General features: G+C 40.3%; 1 protein-coding gene across 4 annotated transcripts in view; it reads left to right on the top strand.

Annotated features, from left to right (window-relative positions):
- The window catches only part of ATP9B (ATPase phospholipid transporting 9B), a 434681-nt gene that overhangs the window by 126681 nt on the left and 283522 nt on the right, over positions 1-24478 (top strand). For all 4 annotated transcript variants that reach the window (XM_088475905.1, XM_088475902.1, XM_088475901.1 and 1 more), the window contains exon 7: positions 6779-6830. In XM_088475905.1, the coding sequence (XP_088332031.1) occupies positions 6779-6830 (52 nt within the window). The remainder of the gene's footprint in view (positions 1-6778; positions 6831-24478) is intronic.

Here is a 24478-nt window from a genome sequence, read left to right as displayed (position 1 = left end):
TTGGGATCTCCACCAGGACAGAGCAGCACGGTGCTGGCACCGAGGGTGAGGACGGATTCTGACACAGTGACAATGCTTCCCCCATGGGTGACAGCACCGCTCACACACCCCTCCCTATGGCCCTGGTTTTCATCTATGTTGCTGAAATCTCATTGACTAGTGTTATTGCTGCTATCCTCAAGCATCCTGTTGGTTACACTAGGACCCACCGGAGCTGTCGGAAGAGGGCTGACCTCTGACATGCGATACTGCGAATGCGCTGTGTTTCCACGCATCTTTACTCCATTGTGTACATGAGTACAGGTCATACTCAGACTCTCACCAAAGTCATTTCCGAGCCCAAACAACCGCATGTATCCTATATCACCACTGATATGTAGTGCACGGTGCACTACAACAACCAACATTATCCTAAGCTCCAGGCTACTATATTCCACACACATTGTCTACCGCTGTTACACCTGTGATATCACTGTTTCATTTGTTACTTGCTGTTCTACCAGATTAAAAATCTAAGGCATACCATGTGTAGACTAACCACCAGCAACACCAACACCTGTGTTACACACACACAGTACCATCAGTACCATCGCCAATACATGTGTACCTGGATTTAACTTCTTATCTAGAGGACTACTGTACTAAGCACATTCCCCTACAACTTTACTCTGCTACTAATATCTGCTGTCACCATAGTACTCTGCTAACAGTTATCGCTCCGAAAACTAGTGTGATCGATGATTGTGCATCCTGCTTAAAAGATGCAATAAATTTTCTGCCGATATCGTGCACATTTTGAAGTGTGTACACTCTGACAGACTGGACGATATTTCTTATGATAGTTTGTTACCATTAGGCAGCTAAATATGTAGATAATTTGTGCAATGTGTACAGGGACACAACATTTTCATCCTATCATTAGTACAGATAATATTGAGAATCGAAAGGAGCAATTGTATAGTGTATACATACAATTTCAGATGTACTCTGGAATGTTTTTTGGCCCAACACAATTGATCTCATGGTAAGTGAAATCTGAATGGTGTGTACACAGCTTTATCATGCTGGAAGTTGCTATTGGAAGATGAGAAGACTGTGGCTATAAAGTGAGTGATGTGCGTGAGAATCTGAGATCAGCAGGTTCTGAGTATTTCTAATGAGGCATCAGCAATCATTATTTGGTTTAAGTTACTTAGATCACACTTCTTCCTCATTCTGTGCCTGATTCAGCAAGGATCGCAGTTGGCCGATTGTTGGGTACTACGCATCGCAGTGCGCATGCACAAACCGGTAGCTGCGATCAGAACTGTGATCACAGAGGATACGCATAAATTAGCCACTGCGATACCAGATGCCGCCTGAGACCTCATAGCGTGCGGTGAAGTAAGCAATACCTGAGTGATGTCTGACCTTAACTGTTAACTTAGGCTGCGATCGCAATGCGAATGCATTTATTTACATATCACCGCTGATATTAGCAACTGCGCTTCGTGCGTATAAGCAGAATAGTGATCCTTGCTGAATCAGGCACTCTGTTGTTTGGTCTGAACCACAATTAAATATCTTTATCATGTCTGCATGCTTTTATTAATTGAGCTGCTGCACATGAATGGCAGATTATATGTTTACAGTAAAAAACAGGTGTAGCTATAATAAAGTGGCTGCTGTGTCTGTAGGTACCGGTATGTACATACATTCATACATTTGTAATATAAATGGGTTGTCTTTCTGGTTATTACAGCGGCAAATGAGCTGAACTTAGCACTTGACTGGAAGATGCATCAACAGCAATTCAACAGTGAAATGAATGAGTCATTTGAAAGGACGATCCATATGTTTACAACTAAAGCAAACAATTTGTGTGAAGTGTTCAATTTTCATGTCACAGGAAAGTCTCAGTTTTAAGCACCTTGTTATTTTTCAAACCAATCTAACGTAAGGGAAAAGTTAATAGTATATGGTTTACTTGTAGTAGTGAGCACAAATTTGATATTTATTTAAAAAAAATTTGAATAGACTTACTTGAATAAGGAGTTTTATATTTTATCATTATGAGCACATTTTGTTTGTAGTATTACCCAGGAATTGTTGCTATCTTCCCATAACTGTCCAGGATTCTACTGTAAGCGGTGAAGCTTAGTCATCAGACCTTTCCAGCATGACTTGCCAAATGTGCCTGGTTTTGTTATGCATCACAAGCTCTTGACTAATACAAAATAAAGTTGTGTAGTCACTTAAGAGAAATAACGCTTCTATTTTTTTTATTATATGTTGTGTAATACTTAGAAATCTGCTTCCATTAGCCTGTCTGTGCCTCTTGGCAATCTGTCTCTGATCCTATTAAGCCCTCTCTTTGTTAGCGATAGTTATTTATATTTTTAGTAATTTGTGTTTAATAAAATCATATGTTCATTTTCTTTCTGAAAAATAAGTTGCATAATAACCAGCTACCTCGGTTACATAATTTCTTATGATGGATTATAGTTAATTGTGATTGTACACATTTTACTAGCTATAAAATAAACATTTTAAGGAATGTAGCTTACCTTTTCCAATGTTGTATGTACAGATGATCTTTGTCATTGCTTGGTTTTTTTGCCTATTCAAGAGATCCATCTATCTTTCTTGTTAACTTGTTACATTTTCATACGTAAAAAGTGGAAATGTCTTTGACATGTTTCTTCACACAGCAGTTTGTTTTATTTTGATTTAATAATAAAATGTAATGTTCATTTTAGCACCATGCATCTGTCACAACCTGTGCAGTTCCTCTTTCCTGCCTGGGGTGCCACACTCTCTGCTCTGGTGCTTCTAGCACACTCAGCTGATGTAACAGACTGCTAAGATACAGACCAGGGTGTGCTAGAAGCACCAGCGCAGAGCGCAACACCGCAGACAGGAAGAAGGAACTGCACGGGTTGTGACAGGTGTAGGGTACTAGAATGAACACAATCTCTCTGTATCGCAATACTTTTCACACTGTATTAAAAATACATTCCATTATCTAATTCCATAGACTTAATTTAATTTTTAGAAAAAGCATTTTAACCAATTCTAAATTTATAATAAACATTATGCCACTGTACTTCCGCATATGGGACTAGCTTGTCTTTGAAAACATTATTTTTATGTCACAGTGAGTGTTACAATCAAAAAAGCTTTGCTGAAAAGAACAGATGTATAAAACATCTGTAAATAGCTGAATGCACACTATGTGTTTGCAGCCTTAGGTCAGCCTTTTGCACTCTCTATGAATTGGCTCTGCTAAATAAAAATACACAGCAAGAACATCTGTTACGCTTCTGCTCTCTAGCAGAGTTTGATTGTACTTTTCTTATGATGTCATCATGTTGCTTACCAGCAGATTGCATTGTCTAGTAGCCCATGGCTCTTTACTTCAATTATCTACATATGACATGCCATATCAAGTGTTATATTTCCTCTTACTTTGGCACCTCGGCAGTTTTGAATTGAGGGTGTAAATTACGGTAGACGTTGTGAAGAACAGCACTTGTAAACTGACGGATCTTAAATCTGCTCATATTTCTATTGGTTGGGATGCCAAGTCTGTTGTTTTTGTTTTTATTTTTTCTTTAACTCCTTCGTATGTCATTGAAATACATTTGTTTATATTATGTGTCTGAAAGAGAAAAAAACACATTTGTGTATAGAACGCCATCATTTATAGTTGTAGTAAAATTGTTTCTTTTGTATTATAACTTAAGGTTTAAAACAACTCATAAACCATTTCAACATTTGTGCCTAACTTCTAGGAAGGATGCAGAACGGTGTTTCAACCATACCATTAGATTAAAATTAACCTCTGAAGTTACTATTTTAATATGTAGCTGCAATCCTGATGTCCATCGGGATATCGGTGTTGGCATTATGGCATCGATATTTCGACTGCCGGCAACCCGTCCGCCAGCTTTATACACTGCATCCCTGATAAACAAGACAAGGCCCATGTTTCTCTGCAGGGGGGCACATTTTAATGTGAAGACAGATTTACAGTTGGGAAGAAGGTTGGATCTGGCACAAGTCTAAATGACTGTAAAACTAAAGTCCAGTATTTGTGTGTTACAGTGCTATTGCAGGCAGCATTTTCCATGCATGAAAAAAGAGCATTTGCTTCCTTTGTATGCAAAATACAGGTGTAACTTATACAGTAGGTGTAAATTATTATCCTTCAGCTGGATTTGGTCTTACGTTAATATATTTGGATTGGCAAATCTCACCGCATTAGTATTAAAACTGTATTGAGACCTAAAGAGAATGTAATATTGCCCATTTCTTGGCTTTTAATTTACAGTACACTTCCCCAGATGGCTTAGACCAGTGGTTCTAAAACTCGGTCCTCAGGACCCCACACAGGTCATATTTTACAGGTAACCTAGCAGGTGCACAGGTGTATTCATCACTCACTGACACAGTTTAAAAAAATCCACAGGTGAGCTAATTATTTCACTTGTAATTCTGTAAGGATACATGGAAAACATGCATTGTTTGGGGTCCTGAGGACCGAGTTTGAGAACCTGTGGCTAAAGCTGACCACACACTAGACCAACTTTCATCCAACCATCCTACTAGTTGGCTGGTTGGAATGAAAACCTTGTAACGTATGAAAGTAAACGATGATCAGCAATTTGCTCCTAAATGCCAGAAAATAGATGAAAATGGACGTTCAGACAAGTTTGTTAAATGTTTGATTTAAACAATTTGTTGAAACAATAGTTTTTGTCCATTTTCTGGCGTTTGGGAGCAAATTCCTGACTCATTTGCTTTCATACCTTACCAGATTTTCATTCCAACCAATCAACTAGTTGGATGGTTGGATGTAAGTTGGTCTAGTGTGTGGCCAGCTTTAGACTACACTGACATCGAAGACATGCTACCTGTAGATTAGTAAAGGTTGAATTGCATTAGTGTCGACCTTTGGCTGGTATCTTGGTGATAAGACTGTTGATAATATGCATGCTGAAACCCTGATTCACGTCAAAGCCTTGGAAACCACAGAAACAAAATGTAAAAAAAATAAAATCATAAAAAACATATACCTAAAATATTTTTGATGATTCCACTTATTTCATCTAATGGACATTTATTTACCATACAGATGTGTCCTCATACACTTTTGCCGCAGTCGCGCCAAACAGCCCTTCTTGGCACACCAGGTCCCATACGACTCAGCTTGCGCTGAGCGTCTTTTTTGCTCAATGCGATGAGACAAAACCGTTTCAAGAGACTGCACTGATTAATATGAAATGTGACACTTAAATTTCTGTTTGCGACCAAGGGCCGTATTCAATTTGAGGCGAAAAGTCAGTTTCCGCGTGTTTTTGGCGGAAACTTTTTGCCGATGACGTCATTTTCGCCTGTTTGGCTTTTACCCCGTATTCAATTTGAAAGACTTTCCACCTAGGCGGAAAGTTAATGCAGTGTAATAGGCGGAAAAGTTTCGCCTATGAATGGGAGACGGAAAAAAGTGCAGAATTGGGGTTTTGGGGCCCAACGTTGCGGGAACCCCCGTGCAGCCTTCAGACAGTCCCCCAAAGGTAAACTGTGTCAAAAAAAAACCACTTGACACCCCAAAAAATGACTTTGAAAAAGGGGGTGAAAAATTTAAAAAAACTTAAGAACTAGCGAACTTGACTCTAGGGGGGGGGGGCAAGTATGCCCCAAGTGTTTTTTTGATTACAGGTGCTTGCGGCAGGTGGATTTTTCATGATTTTTTTCAACTTCACTTTAGCAACTTTAAAATATTCTGACCCCCATTTTTAAGTACCCCAAATTTGCTGGGATAAGTTCTTTTCTGGAAAAATCCTCCTGAATACTATTCTGCATCACGTATAGAAAATCGCTATTTAGCAGCTATTGAGCCCGTTTATAAACACCAAATACCTTCAGCAAGCCAAATCGGGGGTACCATAGCTAACCCCCATGTCAGAACATCTTTTGGGGGGTGTCAGGCTGATTTCCCCAAAACTGACAGTACTACCTGTTCAAGTTTTGCCGGGTCCCGTTTTCGCGTACTTTCAAATTGAATACGGGGTAAAGCGTGCACGCGCGCAATATTTTTCCGCCTGCAAAACAGGCGAAGTAGGCGGAAAGTCCGGGCCGCGAAAAAGTATCGCGGCTCGGCTCAAACTGAATACTGCTCTAAGTCTTAATCTGTATACGAAGTTCTACGATGAGGCGACTGTGGCTTTCTTTCACGCCAAGTTCCATTGTTCAGTCACACAGAGATATAAGTGTTGCATATGAAATTAATCAGTGCACCCTCGTGAAGTGGTTTTGTCGAATTGCGTGGTGACTAAGATGCACATTGAAACGAGAAGATGCTACACCGCTCGATGCAGCTCACTCACACCAGGCATCTCGTGCCTAGGTGTATGAGGACACATCTGTAAGAGTAATATCATTTTGTGTGCTTGTGGTGTACGTAGACCAGTATGCTAGTGCTATACTGCAGTTTGAATTTTACTATTGCAATAAATGTATACAACAGCATAAAATAATGACAGTCCTTATTGAAATTCATAGTGCGTTTAGTTGTTCACCAATGGGAAGAATTTGGAAGGCTTAACTGTTACTTATTTATTGTATAATTTTTTAAAATATTGATTTCTAAATTGCAAATGCAGAATATAAAGTACTGAGATAAATCCTATTTTAATTGCATTTCAATCCTGTTTGTGACCTTTTGGTTGCTAATACTATAGAACATATCTTGATTGGAATTATTTTTTTATGCGTACATTTATTTATTTATTTACAGAATCAACGAATCCCAGCTGACATGGTCTTTCTGAGAACCTCAGAGAAAACTGGTATGTCGAATATTTTGGTTCAGTGATATACAGAAAATTAGACTTTTGTAACCAAATTACATTTCTTGTGATCTTGACAAAAAAAATCTAAAAACAAATCAACAGGAACTGACAAAAATGTATTAGCTCAAAGTTATCATACAGATTCCTTGTAGGCTTTAGCTGGAAAAAAGCCTGTTACTGCAGGTGCAGCTTTGCTCTTGCTGCAGAATTGCTGAAAGCAGTGGTACACAGTGAGGAATGCTTAGACCGTGGGTTCTTAACCTTTTTTGTCTGTGACCTGTCTTTGAATTAGCTTTTTAAACCCTGCTTCATTTTTTAATTAATAACGTGTTTACTTTTAATACCTTTAATATTGACTTCAAATTGTGCATAGTGTGTATAATTAATAGAAAGTTAACTACTTTATAATAAGAAATGTAATTTTAATATTGCAACATAATTAATACATAGGTTTTCAGATGTAGACACATGATAGGTTTGGAAAGAGAGGATTCTGGGGACCAATCATAGATTATATGGTGACAAATGCTTTGATTCTAGACCCACAGGCTAACAACTATTTTAGGAATGCGGTTATCATAATGAGTGAGGGTGACAAACCTAATTAATGAAACTTTCATGTTGATGAAAACTAGCAGAACAAATTAGTTACCACTGTTGACCGTTTTATAATTTAATGTTGTTGTAGATGGTTGCAACATGTATGTATTTGCGAATTCGCTGGTGGCATGCGTTTATACAAATTCTACGGTTTGAGCATAGACGTTCATGCTTTAGATTCCGGTAGTTTCATTTAATTCTTAACATAACACTGAAATGGTAAAAGTGTAATCATCTCAAATGTTCAGATTTAGGCCAGACAGTCCTAATCAGGCCAGGTGGTATTTCCTATTTACTGCTTCTCTAAAGAGTTTTAGGATGTGTAATGGCCCCCATACATCAGCAATCGATTGTGGCAATTCTGCAATTTGCAATCGATTGTGTTTAAAAATCTGCAATGTATGAGCTTCACAGATCGCAGATTGCAACCAAAAAGTGATTGGAATTGTTAAATAAGATTGTCCAACATGTTGGATTTCACAGATGGATTGGGGCTGTAGATTGCTAGTGTATGGAGAAGATCAGCAGATTTGCAGACTGTTCCTAGTAAAATGATGAGCCTTTCCATATTGGCAGATCTGTGTTTGCTGAAAATGATCTGAAAATCACTGAAAAAGATCTGTAATATATGGGCACAGATTGCTAGAGTGGGAAATCCTAATGTTGGGCAACAAATCTTCAAATTGTTTAATTGTGGTTTTCAGATTGCTGATATATGGGGGTCTTTACTGCTCATGCAGAACTGATTGCAATTGGCTGATTGCTAATGTACTGCTGATAAATGATACTGTAGGTGCTTTCTACGTTACAAGTGGATACTGTACATAAAGTTTTTGTGTGCTTGTTTTTTTAGAGGAAAATACTTTCAAAAACTCCAGATTAAAAGTTGTACCCTAGGTTTCAGTTTCTCATTTCTAAAACATATCAGCACTTGTGTATTACTCAAGCAAAATAGATGGTTAAAAGCATGTATGTGTTTGTGACAAATCACTAGCGACATATCCCACCACCACTTGCTAATGGTGCAGAAATGCACACATCTTGCAATTCTTTGTAACTTTGCATATGCACACAATTGCATTTTTAGTAAACTCATTTTACTACTGAAATTTGGGTATGAGTTGCAGCAACTCTTGAGTGTGGATTATGGGAAAAATTATAAACTTGTCTGCGAATGGGCGATCCATAGGCGCGGGAGCGACCTGGTGTACTGTGGCATACGCAGCAAATCACATGCCGCAATGTGTGCACACATTTGCCGCATCGGCGGCAACTATGAGCGAGGACACATCTTGCTGTTGAATTCACCCGTTGGCAATGTATACCTAGGCAACTGAAGAGTATGTTAGCTACTATTAATTAATGAAAAGACCACCTTAATTTACTACTTGAATGTAGAAAGCCAACAAACTTTATATCACACATCACTGCCATGTTTACTATCCTGAAACAAATATAAATAGATGTACGCATAATACTATGTGCAAGAAAATCTGTTTGATTAAAGAGTGCCACCCATGTGTTCCTATATCAGACACCTGCCTTAGTTGCGTCAAATACTGCGGTCAGTGCTGTGCTAGCAGTCCCTAGACTCATATTAAAGTAGCATTCAAAAGCAATCCTACCTGCTGCAACTCCACTGCTTCACTTCAGCACTGCACAGTGGCCCTGATTCAGAGCCGGATGCTCTGACAGAGCGCTCGCTCTGAATCAGGGCCGTCCTTCTTGATTTTTAGAGGGGCCTCCTGGCCGCTCGTATAGCTGTTGGTGACCACACACAGCTATAGCGAGCGGCCAGGAAGATGGTCGCGATGGTCAAGACCATCGTGACAATCGGGTTTGCGACAAGACCGCTATCCGGGTTTCGCACATGCGCACGACGGAGCCGGGTCCGTCGTGCGCATGCGCACTGGGCCACCATATATATATCTCATGCTACGTATCGTAGTATGAGATATATACATATATATATATATATCTCATGCTACGATATGTCATAGAAGGAAACAGATGATGATTGGCTATTCCAGGTATAAACTGTAGGCGCCAAGGAACAATCGGGTTACAGCTTTGATAAAGCGAAACGCGCGTCAGCGTTACACTATGTGCCACTATATATTGGAAAAGTGCTGTAAAATGTGTACTTGTAGCTCCTGTGAATAATGTAGACTCTACGTGTTTAGACCTGATAGACGGCAGCCACTAACAAGTAATACAAACTGATAGCCGTGCATGAATGATTCAAGCTGACAGCCATGTTTTAATGACCGACATCAACTGCGGGCGGCTTCGAGAGAATGCTAATGAAATAACTCTGGCCGACAGCCACGATCTATGTAGCGGCAGTGACCACGATTAGCTGCTAACTCTTAGCGAGAACACTATGATCTTCAGTGTTCTCCCCAGAAATTTTTTCCAGCCGGGTGGCATCCAAAAGTAGTCGGGTGGGGGCCTTCGCAATTATGCGCGCGCCGGGAAAAGGGGTATCTCCCTTACCAATCCAGCCCGACAGGTCTCAGGCTGCTCCACCCACTGGCTCTCAGTCAAAAGTGCCCATTATACAGTGCCCCCTGTAGTTTTCCCCTTTATGCATTGCCCTGTAGTTTAACTTGCCCCCAGGCTTAAATAGTGTCCCTTATGCGGGTCACCCAGGCTGGCCCCTTATGCAGTGCCCCCAGGTTTAATAGTGTCCTTTATGCAGTGCCCCCAGGCTGGCCCCTTATGCAGTGCCCCCAGGTTTAATAGTGTCTCTCAGACTGGTCCTGGCCCCAGCCCCAGCCCAGCACTTACTTTTACTTGCTAGCCGCTCCCGCTGCCTCGCGCTGACTGGATCTAACTAGATGACGTCACCCGCACAGTGCATCACTGGGAGCGCTGGCCTCTGAAGCGGTTGGAGGCTTCTTTAGCTTCCGGTCACTTCAGAGGCCAGCGTTTCACAATAGGGGACAGCGGGGGTCGGCGCGGAACAGTGGAGGGCTGCAGGCTGTTCTGCCGGGTGATGCGCCCGCAGAAAACAGCCTGGGCAGAACACTGATGATCTTGGATGACAGCATTGATTTAGTTAGCTGCAGTGACTGCGATTAGCTGTAAATGCTTAGTAGGGATACAGTAATATAGGCTGTTCATTCACTTTGCAATTAGTTAATTGATAAAAAATAGACTTTTAACACTTCAATTTTTAAAAGCATTCTTACTTTGCAGCATTTTTTCCACACCAGCCTAAAACTTTTGCACAGTACCGTACATATTTCTAAAAGTAATCATTGTTTTCACAGTACATTTAGGGCCTGATTCTGAGACGGACGCAGGTGCAGATATTCGCGCAAATATTTTTCAAATGCGCATGCATCTAAGCAGCAAGAAAGTCGCACAGCACATGTGTATGTGCACACAGAGTGGCAGTAGTGATCGAGGCGCATGATCTCTGAAATGTATTGGGCATTCCCGGGAAGTGGTTATTCAGAACCACAGAGATGCACTGTCTTATGGGCGTGTTATGGAAATATTGCGAACTCAGACGCTCAATTGCTAACAATGGAGGCCATACTCTGACGGAAATTCTACACCTAGCATGGGGTAGGTGCGGTGGTGCATCCGATGGTAGTGTGTAAAGATGTACCAAGTAGGATTGTTGCATCTGAAGATCACAAACTGGGCTTCCCAGTCCTTGCACATTCAGACACCCACTTTTATACCAGAGGAAGGGCTTTTACTAATATTAGCATGAAGTTGCAGATACAACTTCTGCTAAAGACGCTAAAGCTGTCATAGCAGCGGGCGACTCTAAATTAGCCCCTTTGTGTCTGGAAATAACTGAACATTAATCATCACTGTACCATGGTGGAAATACACTTTACTACTACTGTATTATTGAAATCAAGAGTAGCATTTCTGATTATGACAAACATATGGGACTTTAATTATGAAACAGCTGCTTTTGTAAGCCGCCGCTTCCCGGTGGGTTGGAGGTGAATATTTAAAACGGCACCTGCAGTCCATGCAAAGCAAGCTAGGCCTTACACGGACTGCAAGGTTCATTTTAAATGTTCACCTAAGCTGCCTGGAAGCGGTTGCTTATGAAAACCGCTACTTCATAAATAAAGCTCATATTTGGGGCTCATTTTACATTTGTGTTTTCAAGTAAACATTGGTCTTTGAAGTCAGTAGTGTTAATCAGTTAATTAAGTACTTGTCATAAGTGAATTGAGACACTAGCAGTACCTCTGCAATATGCTTCTTTTATGTAGTAATTCTGTATAGATTGGCACTACAATCAAGAAGAACACTAATTATATAGAAAATTGTAAACTATATTATATGCGAGATAGTGTGTGTGTGTGTCTGTCTGTCTGTCTGTCTGTCCGTCCAGAGATTTGAACCTAGCTCCACTAAGTTTGGCATGGTGGTGTAGTTTGACCAGGATTAGGTTTTTATTATGTTTGAACTTCGTCAGGGCCACACACTGTCACACAATTCCATAAGGAAAGAGACTATTAAATTGCACATGTTCTGGAGCTGGCTTTATACACACACTGTCACACTCTGGCAGGCTGAAGAGCAGCTCAGTACTCAATACATTCAGACTCTGGCAGACAGCGTAATCAATCCACAAACTTTGATCTTGCCAAATTTTAGCATATGGAGATTATAAACAGCAGGGTAGATTGAAAGCAGCCACACAGTGCCACTGCGGCCTCCTTTCTGTCCAAGATCGGGACTTCAGTATTGGTATTCCCCCCCTGATGGCAGCCCTGCTAGATATGATGTTCAATGTTGGTCTGCAGAGTGATGTCAGGGGGTGATTCATCAGTGGACGCAGTGACAGGGATCACGCAGATTCTCGATTAACTGGAATCTGCGCATGCGCCTGACCCATACCGCGCATGCAGACTGTCAACGATTCTGAGCGGGAAAAGGGTGGCGATGGCATCCGTTGCCCCTCCTTTGGGGGGGAGGAGAGAGGCCAGGATCTCCGTCGGCCGACGGAGATTTCCTGGCCTCTTTTACTCATCTGCGGCGGCCGGCTTGCTTAACGCCTCCGGCTGTACTACCATATTACAGCTATCGCAGCTGCTAACATGTTAGCAGCTGCGATAGCATATCTGTCCACAGCTGAATCACAGTGGCACGCAAATATACTAGTGTTGCATATCAAATTAATTAATCAATTTATTAATTAAGTGCAGTCTCTTTAAGCAGTTTGTCACATCCATTTTGCAATGCATTTTTAGGTGAAAAAGATGCATCAATAGTATATGAGGACGCATCTGTGCCATCAACAGTTTTGAGGCTCCAAAGGAACTTCATGCTTAAGTGAGATGACCCCCTTTGTCCCATAGGAGAGGATGGCACATATTGCTGTATGATTTTGGATTCAGAAAATGATATTGAAAACTCCATTGAACTAATGCTGCATACACACGGTACGATCTGTACCACCAACGACTTGAAAGCCATGTTTCAGTGAAGTCATCCTGCCACATCTCTTAACAGGCAATGCTGACAATATCGTGCAAGTTGGCCTGCATGTACGGACAATCATAGATATCGTTATCGTTCATGCAGGAACGCGCATCTTTGGACGTTCACTGCATGAAAATGAACGCTATATCGTTGAACGATGTCGTTCATATCCTTTATAGATATCGTACCGTGTGTACACACCTTAAGAATGATCTTCTGTATACAAGCTCCAAAGCTGCAATTTGGTGCATAAGGTTTTTGTTTGGCTTACTATACTGCGAGTATAACATGTTTACAGCAATTTCATTACAATACGTTTATCAGTGTAAGTGATGTGATAATATGGCTGGCAGAGGTAAAAAAAAAATACTACCATATTGATTAATTAGAATAAAGGGGCAAATTATTTGTGTTCAGTAACTAAAAATTGTTGGAATAGGAATGACCTTAATACACTTTAATATGATACAGGAGATATTTTTTTTTTCTCCAGATTACACAATATGTCTAAAAAATTACACTACTTTGAAGTCTTTTCTCTTTTTCAGTGAGTTACTTGCATATTATTGTCCATAGGGAGTGTACTGTAGCTCAAATTCAAACCCTTCCCATTGTTTTAAGGTAGGTAGCCTACTAAAACAAACCAAAAAATAATTACATATTACTGGAATATAACAAGTGGGTTGTAAATTGTCTAATGTTTTAGAAGCATTGCATTATTGAGTCAAGAATTTATAAACTTGTTTAAAAAAAGAAGTGGTCTCTGGAAGTGCACTGTTTTGCTGTGAAGAATGACAAATGACTAGAGTGAAGTTTTGCACATACGGCTAGATAAACTTTTATCTTCAGGGCATGAGCAACTGCCAACTACCTGTCCAAACTACTTTAATCTGTTTCCTTACCTCAGTTCCCATTCCAGTTCTAACATTTGATTTAACTCAGACTGGAAATGTTTTGACACCCATTTTAAGCTGCTGAATAATTGTACCCTTTTTGTAATGCGACCATTGTTTTAAACTGTAACCTCATTCAAACTTAGGATAGGTATAAGAAAACCCTCATGCTAAATTCTTCTTTATTAGACTAAATCATTTTGTTAAAGGAGAAAAAAAGTCTTTGAGGATTAGTCAAATAGCTGGGAACAAATATACCATTTACATAATCCCACAATGCAAACATCTTATTAAATGTTCCTGGGAGATAAAACAATTTAAAACGGCAATTGTTTTTTGTCAGGTATACAGATGTGTCCACATACATCTATCCTCCATGCGTTACAAGCGACATACAACGCGGGAGCTCCTTTCATGCAACTTTTTTACCTTCAGATACATCTCATTTACACAGTGATGTGAATAGATGGCACAATCAGCTTCTGCTGATTTAAATGATATGCAGCATGTCTATGTTCTGTGTGTGACTGCGGGTGTATTTTCATGTGAATGCTACGTTGCAGTGTCAGCGGCTGTAACGTAGCATTTCACATGCAGATACCTACAGACGAACACAGAACATAGACATGCTGCATATAATTTTAATCAGCAGATGCTGCTTGTGCTAGCTATTCACATCACTGTGTAAATTTGAGGATACAAAAATTGCACAAAAAGATGTTTGGCGCTACCGAGTCACGCCACGACATTGCGAGATTCAAAGGGCTGTTTAACGCGCAAAGAGGCTAGATGTATGTGGACACATCTGTAATTAATATGAAATCGCTCCTACTTTTAACATACTTCTATGGTGCAATACATAGTATGTTGTTTCCTTTCAGAATATACTTTAGTAGTTTGAGACTCTTGATCATAGGTATACTGTGTTGAGTGTTTTGCTGGAGAACATTAACATCTTACACAGGTGTGCCCAAACTTTAAAACCACGGGCAGGTGAAGTGGATACCATTGATTATCTTGTTACAATGGCACCTTTCAAGGAGTGGGATATATTAGGCAGCAAGTGAACAGTCAGTTCTTCAAGTTCATGTATTGGAAGCAAGAAAATTGGACAAGCCTGTGGACCTGAGCGACTTGGACAAGGGCCAAATTGGACAGCTTGATGACTGGGTCAGAGCATCTCCAAAACACCAGATCTTGTGGGTTATTCCCGGTATGCAGTGGTTAGTACCTACCAAAAGTGATTGAAGGAAGGATAACCAGTGAACCAGCGACAGGGCCATGGGTGTTCAAGGCTCATTGATGCATGGGGAATGAAGGCTAGACATCTTCTCCTTTTCTGAAGAAGAGCTGCAGTAGCCCAAATTGCTACAAAAAGTTAATGCTGGCTATAATAGAAAGGATTCAGAACATACAGTGCCTCACCGCTTGCTCGCAGACCGGTCAGAGTGCCCCTGCTGATCCCTGTCCACCGCCAAAGCGCCTACAATAGGCACCTGAGACTCAGAACTAAACAATGATCTGATGAAGAGATGGCACCAAGATGCACTGTGGGAAGAAGGCAAGCCAGTGGAGGCAGTGTGATGCTCTTGGCAATGTTCCGTTGGGAAACATTGGGTTTTGTCATCCATGTGTTACTTTCACACTACCACCATCTAAACATTATCGCAGACCACATAGACACCCCTTCAGGGCAATGGTTTTCCCTGATGGCAGTGGCCTCTTTCAGCAGGATATTGCGCCCTGCCACACTGCAAAAATTGTTCAGGAATGGTATGAGGAACATGACAAAGAGTTCAAGGTGTTGATTTGGGCTCTAAATTCTCAACTCCTGTATTGTTAAATAGGGAATGTTAAAAATTAAACATGCAGTGTAGCAAATGGTTTATCAGAGTTTGGATGCCACCAAATCTCTCATCATTACACTCATCATTTTGCGCCTGGATTACTGCAGCTATTCTACTACTTTCTGACACCTGCTCCAGTTCAATCTATCCATTATGCTGCCACCTGTGTCGATTACATCTTTCGCTGCTCTGCATCAACCTCCTTTCTCTGCTTCATTGCCTTTCTATCCATTCATCACCCTCACATATAAACCTCTCAAGTGCTGCACTACCTCCTATATCTTAAACCAAATTTTAATTCACACTCCCTCAGATTATCTCCGCCTCTCCACCAGGTGCCTCACCACCACTCAGAGACTTCATCTCATTACCATATCCAAAATTCCTTCAGTGCCCCACTACTCTAGAATTAGTCCCTTGCTCTGTCAGACATCAGACTTTCTGTAGTCTCCACACATGTAACCATGCACTTAAGGCTAAACTCTTCATAAAAGCCTATCAGACATTCATAACCACTGCTCAGATCCTCTGATCACCCACATACCCTCTCTCCCAGTTAACCCTCCTTGTTACACCCTTACGTCGTAGTCTCTAAACCTTTATGGGCAGAACCCTCTTCATTGTTTTCTCATTCTAGCACTATACCTGACACCAGGGCACCTTGATTCCCTGTCTTCCCTTGTACCACTGGTGTATCTGATCCTGTCTGTTTACCCACTCTGTGGGTATGGACTCATTGAGTACTGTTTTGCATCCTATCCCCCACTACTATCTGATCCATCATTGCTGCATCTACTAACCCTTTGTTTTGATGTACATATGTGTCCACATTCATCTAGCCTCCTTGGCGTTATACAGCCCTTCTAGTCTCACCATGCCGTGGCGCATTCCGGTAGTGCTGAGCGTCTTTTCGTTTAACTTTTTCCCTAAAATGCACCTTATTCGCAAAGCGATGCGAACAGGACACACAAGCAGTTTATGTTGATTAAAATGATATGCGGCATCTGCATGTGAAATACTATGTTACAGTGTCAGACACTGACAGGCCTGTTTGATAATGTTACTGATACAGCGACAGGGTTTCCCTTTTTCATGCATGATTGGGGATTCAGAGAATAACGTAAGCATAGTAGAAGCATTACGATGTTTCTTTCACTACTGCAAATGCACTGGTTGCAAAACAACAGGGAAATCATGCACCAAACCCACAACACAATTGTCCCCCAACATCACGAGCAAAAACTGCAAACTAAGATAACCTGTAATACTAAAGGGGTTATGTACTGTAGCATGTACAGTATATGTTCAACTGCAGTGCACTGTCACAACAAGGCTGCAACATCTTCAGCATAAAGTGAATTTATAATATTCTGCTATTTATCATTTTTAATCCCAAAAAGTAATGAGAATAACCGCTACACCACTACCTGTTAGGCTCATTTTGCACATACGCCTGATTTGAAGTTGTATTAACACCACCAGTATAACCATCACGCAGACGATTTTGTTATGAGGAATATTCTCCATACAGCATGCAAGATTCATTGGGGCAGATGTATGAAGCTCTGGAAAGTGATAAAGTGCAGAGTGATAAATGGCCAACCAATCAGCTCACAACTGTCATGTTACTAGCTGTGTTTGAAAAATGACAGGTGGGAGCGGATTGGTTGGTCGTTTATCACTCTGCACTTTATCACTTTCCACAGCTTCATACATCTGCCCCACTATGATCTACATACTACATTCACACACACGTATTGATTAACATCATTCTTAATATTTCTACTTCAATATATAGACGGCTGCAATCATCATAATATTAGTTCTTTGAATACTATGTAAGGGTTTTGACACTGTATTTGAAAGACACACTCACGTCGAACCCTCACTCCTACATTTTCTCTCTTAGACTTCTATTCACATACAATATTAGAGTACCCCAGACCTACACTACACATCTGCATAGGTGCAGCACTGTGACTGCCACATACCTTAAAATGTAGAAGTTATTTCCATGCATTATTTTTTTAAGAGAGATTCAACCTTTAGATAGTCTTTTAAATATATTTAAGGCATAATATAACCCATGGTGCCAATTATAAGGATGTTATAAGTAGTGGCATTCATTGACCATATAAAGTACAAGATTGTAGGCTGCAAGTCAATCAAATCTGGGGGTTGCAACCTAAGACAATCTTACAGTACTAACATTGTTATAAAAACACTTTAAATGATATGTTAAGCAAACACGTTCCTATTTTGGAATAAAGGTATTGCAAAAGTTCTGGCAGAAAAGCAAAAGGAAGGTGAAAAATGAGTAAACAAAAAAGTATAAGAAGCTTAGGGGGGGAATTCAATTCAGCGCGATGGTGAATAGCCGTGGGAGGGAGCTCCCGCAGCTATTCAATTCAATGCTTTGTGTGCCTTGTCGGGAAGCAGGTAAGTCAGAAAATGCCAGTTCTCGCGACTTAACCTGGGTGTTAAGACGCGGTAACCGGCATTCTCGAACTAAAGTGCCGGGCGTTCGGCTGTTAGCGCCGTGCTAAGCCGGCAAACAGCGACGCGCCTGCCACTTTTGTTGGATTTCTCCTCGCATCCCCAGGGGGGTGCGAGAGGAAATCCTTTAGCCGCCCAAACAGCGCGTTGTATTGAATAGCTGCGGGAGCTCTCTCCCAGCTATTCTACATTGCACTGAATTGAATTCCCCCCTTAGTGTGCTAACATTCTGTATATATGTAGCTAGAAAAGTCTTGTCCACTTCTGTGTACCACTACTATCTGCAATGTGAAAATGTCACAACGCTTCTAGGATCAATTGCAGATGATTGTTATGCACAGGAATTAAATAGTTCTCTCAGAGATCGAGCACACCCACAACTAATTCTGTGTCCCTGGTACTAGCAAAGGTTCTAAAAAATCAAAAAAGACATCCAAAAGTATGCATACAAAAAATCTGTCTAAATGCTGCACCCAGGTATGTACCAGTGGGCTTTGAAAAGTGTTTGTATACACAAGAATGTAGACACACCAAATTAAAATACAAGCTTTTGGTCACATCCTGTGACCTTTGTGAAGTATCCAAGACCCATGAGAGGCATCTTTAAAAAGATAATTAAGATGACTTTGTTCTAGAAATAGTTACAAATAGAGGCACTTTATTCCAACAAAAAGTAAGTAATTATAAACAGATCTCAATATTGAATAACAAATGGATACAAACCATACCACATCAAAGCAGTGACAAAGTAATAATATATTTCAACTGAATGGCTATTAAATGATATTGGGAGAGATGTATCAATCCTTTGAGAGAGATAAAGTGTAGATACAGTTACACGGACTCCATATTTATTTATGGAAAGTCAGTCTGGATTGCATTCCTAAAGCTGGGTACACACCTATACAATTGTCGGGGCGGTCTTTTGATTTCGAGAGAATGGCCGTTGGATTGTATAGGTGTGTACGCTGTCCCGATGCAGGAGCTTTAGCTGATAAATAGCTTATAATGCTCCTGGAACGGCTGACCACCTGATCCCATAGATGCCCGTACACACTGTGCTATGTCTGCACAGTGTGTACGCAGCTCATAGGCAGCTGACAGGGGGTCACTCTGGGGGCACACTGCATGGCTGATAGGGAGAGTTTTAGCCGATCACCTGCTGATTGTACAGGTGTGTACCCAGCTTCAGCCGATGATTGTACAGGTGTGTACCCAGCTTCAGCCGCTGATTGTACAGGTGTGTACCCAGCTTCACCCGCTGATTGTACAGGTGTGTACCCATCTTCAGCCGCTGATTGTACAGGTGTGTACCCAGCTTCAGCCGCTGATTGTACAGGTCTGTACCCAGCTTCAGCCGCTGATTGTACAGGTGTGTACCCAGCTTCAGCCGCTGATTGTACAGGTGTGTACCCAGCTTCAGCCGCTGATTGTACAGGTCTGTACCCAGCTTCAGCCGCTGATTGTACAGGTGTGTACCCAGCTTCAGCCGCTGATTGTACAGGTGTGTACCCAGCTTCAGCCGCTGATTGTACAGGTATGTACCCAGCTTCAGCCGCTGATTGTACAGGTGTGTACCCAGCTTCAGCCGCTAATTCTACAGGTGTGTACCCAGCTTTAGAGCATATTTTCCCACATTGTACAATGTGTTCTCATACACCTATCCTTTTTGCAAAATATGGCGCAAGACACCTGGCTAAACGTACACATTTCGTCACGGGTAGTGATTTCCATGCATGTGTTAATTTTTTGGGTTTTAATACTTTGCGTCTTATTTGCATGCAAATTTGCTTATAATGTACTATGGATGAGATTTATCTAAGCCTTGGAGAGAGATTAAGGAGTCTATTCACTGTGTCTTGGAGAGCGATAAAGTGGACAGAGATAAAGTACATACCAATTAGCTCCTATCTGTCATTTTTCAAACACAGCCTGTAACATGACAGGAGCTGATTGGTTGGTACTTTATCTCTCTCTAAGCTTTGATAAATCTCCCCCTAAATACTTAGGGTTAGTTTTTTTTATTTATTTAAAGTAATGGTATAAAGTAAGTCCACTTTGACAGTAGGAGACTGTTTATATGAATTTATTCATGATCATTACACTACCAACTAACACAATTTTAATAGCATTGTAATATTTCACAAGTTATTTTAGAAAAAAAATGTTTTTTTTTCATAATAGTAGTCATTAAAAATAGATTTAAACTGAATTCTAACATTTGTATCTGTATTTTTACTAATTTGTAATGTGTTCCAAAGATACCCTATTAATATAAAGCAGATATATACCCTGGTATACATAAAACAGATTGTTGCCTCATTTTGCATGCTAACTAATCTGTGTTTGCTGTCTACTAATATCAGCTTAAATCTGAATCAACAAGTATGTAGTATTTGAAACACGTATCTCCTTTCATTAAATAGTACTGTCTCTGCATTTAGATATATTCCATAAAGTATTTAATACGACAGCATATTGCTTAAACACAAACGTCAATATAGAAATCCTCAAATATATGCAGTGTGATCAAGCTTGGATTAAAAGCATCTGTGTGCTTGTCAATACAGAAATGTGATGAGTTCAGTGGTATCATATTGAAGGTGTATTAATACACAGGCTTCTATTGGCCCATCAGCTGATTGTTTAAAATGTAAATGAATCTGTTGATGGATCCAGTGACTGATGGCTTAAATTCCAATTAATCAATTGCTTCATCAGTTTCTTAATTCAGATCAAATATCTCTTGAGTGCACATAGTTCTTTCTGTGGTATTAAGAGAAATTAATGCTTTACAACTAATTTTCATCAATCTCTTATAAATGCCAATATGTGTTTCTCTGTTGTCCTAGGTGATGACATTATAGCTTAAATGTTTGGGATATATTACAGTTCTCTGTTACTATCAAAACTCAACTTTGCTTTCTGCTAGTGGTAAATGGAACTGTCTCCTTGTCACGTCATGCCAATCCTTTGTTACTGTGTATCTAGCCAACCACTTAAAAGTTTCATGCACCGTCATTTAGATGATTTGAAAAGGAAGTTGCTGGTATTTGATATACATAGTCAATGTCTATTTTCCCTTTGTTTGGTGACGTTTTGTATGTCTTCTTTCACTGTTACTCTTTTTAGGCTGCTATCCCTACAAAGCAACATCCATCTATTTATGACAGATCAACGTGCCCTCTTTCAAAACAGCCTATCTATTAATGTATCAACACATGACACGCACTCTTCTGTGTGACACTCATACCAGCTGATCTTAATTTGATTGCCATGAAAACCATCGTTTCCTGACAACTCTTGTCAATTATCCAAAATAAAATCAAGTATTCATAAGCAGACTGTAATAGGATATAGGCAGGCAGATTTAATAATTCAGTTTTGCAGAGGCTTAACTGGCATTTGTTGTAGCTAATGTTCGCTGTGTAAAACATTTATTTGAAACAAGCCTGTAGAGATAAAGAGAAGGTACATGGAATATTTCTCCTCACTTCTGAGTTAGGTTTTCTGCTTTTGCATTGAGGGTAATCAACATAAGAATAATAGGATAAAGGGAAGTTTTTAGCACCTTATGGAATTATCACAAAAAAGCAAAGGTTTTGATTTTAATTCTAGTTAATATGATTTTATTTTTATCTCTTAAAAACTATTTTCCTGCAATTAAAAACTTGTCTTTATTGTGAAGTAGTTATAATGAAGAAATATCCTTCTGTAAGTAGGTATAATGTTATAGTATGCTATGTAATATCCACACACCGGGCAATTACAGTAAACAGTATGTGTTTCATGCTCACCGGAATTCTATTGTACATGGTTTTCATCTCCTTCCATACTACTAAAGCATATTTGAATGTGCGTCAATCAATGCACATTCTTAAAATGCATGTATACCCCGTCTCCAGCTCCCATAGTATTTACATCCCTCCCAAGCTTCCCGCTGCACTACCCAGAACTTCTACTCTCTCTTGGTCCCCATGCATCCTGTAAACCTTACTGTACCTGTTGTGCTCCACTCACAATTTTCAAATGGTTATATAAATCCTACCCTGCTCACATACTGCACATGCATGTGTTTGCTGTTATAACGACTGAGTGGTGACTGGTGCTTGCTGTGTAACTGTAAATAGAGGGAGAAACTAATATTGCTTTCCTCTGCACACACAGAAGACACTTCTAAACTTTTGCTTTTTATCCCTGCCTGTCTAATTAGGTGAACCAGGATGGTGGTGAGCAACTAGTCAACTTCATGGGGATTAGTCTCATTAAGGGGCTAGCAGGTTTCTGTACCAAGTATGGCTTTATGGTTTTCAGGGGAAGTAGTAGACTTGTTGCCAGTCAGAATATCGACAAGCATTAATAGTATGGTACGTTAGAACACAGAAGCCAACACGTTGACAGTTGTATTGCCAATGGGCATAAAAAGCTTTAAGCGAAGAAAAAAGTCTGTTGTGATTCGATATAGACAGCGCTAAGAGTGCAATTTAGAGGTCTGTTTGTTGGAATAACAGTTTATAATACAAATATATATACATACATACAGCGCAGAGAGTAGAGGTCCGGATTAGTGCCCCTTCGATAGGTAAGTGATTGCTGCAGCTATGTGCAGTCCTGTGTGGGATAGTGGTGAAATTACCAGTTCCCTTGGCTTGTGGGGGCACGTCTGAATCGGTAGAGCTTGTTCCTGATGATGGCTAAGTTGTAAATGGGATCCACATGAAAGGTTTGTATCATGTCCAAATAGGCAACTAAGTTCTGGAATCTAGGGTCTTTAACGTGGAAAGAAGTGCCTATCGTGTTTCCCTGTTACAGCTAATGAAGCTATCTGTTACAGAGAAACTAACTAAAAAGTGGTTCATAAATGAATTTGATATAATGTAATTTTACCTTAAACATGTATTTCCAAAACAATATCTTATTCATTATATGATGACTTGTTTATCCTTACAGTGACTAAATATGTTTTAGATTCTTAGCTGATAACAGTTATGATTTAAAGATGAGGAAGCCATTACTAGATATTGGTGACAGGGGCGGATTGGGATGGAAAACCAGCCCGGGAAAATATTGGAAGCAGCCCTAATGGGACGGGCTCAGTTGAGAGGATGGGCTCTGCTGAGGGGACAGGATACTCCCTCCTTACAGGGCCTGATTCTAAATTGGATGCAGTCGCGGCTATTACTAACCCTTTGCATGATACACAGCGGTAAATACAGCGAAACACCAATACAGATGCAGTCAGGGGTGCCACAGCATTTTTAGGTTTAGAGTGGGGGTTGGGCCCTAGGGGGAGGGTTAGGGTTAGGTACCGAGGGAAAAGGGTTAGGTTTAGGGCGCGGGGAGGTTAGTTTTAGGAACCAGGAGCAGAGTCGGGATTTTGACTGCTGGGATCCTGAGTGGCGGAAGTCCATATATATAATATATATATATATATATATATATATTTTTTTTTTTGTTTGTAATATATATACATTAGGGATGTGCAGGCTCGGATAGGTTCGAGTTTGCACATTGAGTTCGGATTTTTCCCTCCAAAAAAACGGAACTCAGAAAGAGGCTAAACGTCATCTTACATGGACGAACATCATCATTCCTGGACAAAAGTCTTCCTGTTTTTGTGGCTCACCAATGGTTTGCATCTTGTGGTGAACCCTCTATATTCACTCTTGTGAAGTCTTCTTTTGATTGTTGACTTTGACACATATACATCTACCTCCTGGAGAGTGTTCTTGATTTGGCCAACTGTAGTGAAGGGGTTTTTCTTCACCAGGGAAATAATTATTTTGTCATCCACCACAGTTGTTTTCCGTGGTCTTCCGGGTCTTTTGGTGTTGCTGAGCTCTCCGGTGCGTTCTTTCTTTTTAAGAATGTTCCAAACAGTTGATTTGGCCACACCTAATGTTTTTGCTATCTCTCTGATGGGTTTGTTTTGATTTTTCAGCCTAATGATGGCTTGATTCACTGATAGTGACAGCTCTTTGGATCTCATAATGAGAGTCGACAACAACTGATTCCAAATGCAAATGTCACACTTAGAATCAACTCCAGACCTTTTACCTGCTTAATTGATAATGAAATAATGAGAGAATGGCCCACACCTGTCCATGAAATAGCTTTTGAGTTGATAGTCCCATTACTTTTGGCCCCTTAAAAAGTGGGAGGCACGTATTGAAACTGTTGTAATTCCTACACCGTTCACCCGATTTGGATGTAATTACATCTCGTTTGTTTCATTTCAAAACCATTGTAGTGGTGAGTAGAGGCCAAAACATGAAAATTCTGTCAATGTCCCAATATTTATGGACCTGACTGTATATATATATATTTATATATATATATACATATA

This window comes from Taudactylus pleione, unplaced genomic scaffold, assembly GCF_031769625.1.
Source record: "Taudactylus pleione unplaced genomic scaffold, aTauple2 ptg000179l, whole genome shotgun sequence".
In the NCBI taxonomy this organism is placed as follows: domain Eukaryota; kingdom Metazoa; phylum Chordata; class Amphibia; order Anura; family Myobatrachidae; genus Taudactylus; species Taudactylus pleione.
Note: the sequence above shows the minus strand (reverse complement) of the source record. Positions and strands in the feature narration are given on the sequence as shown.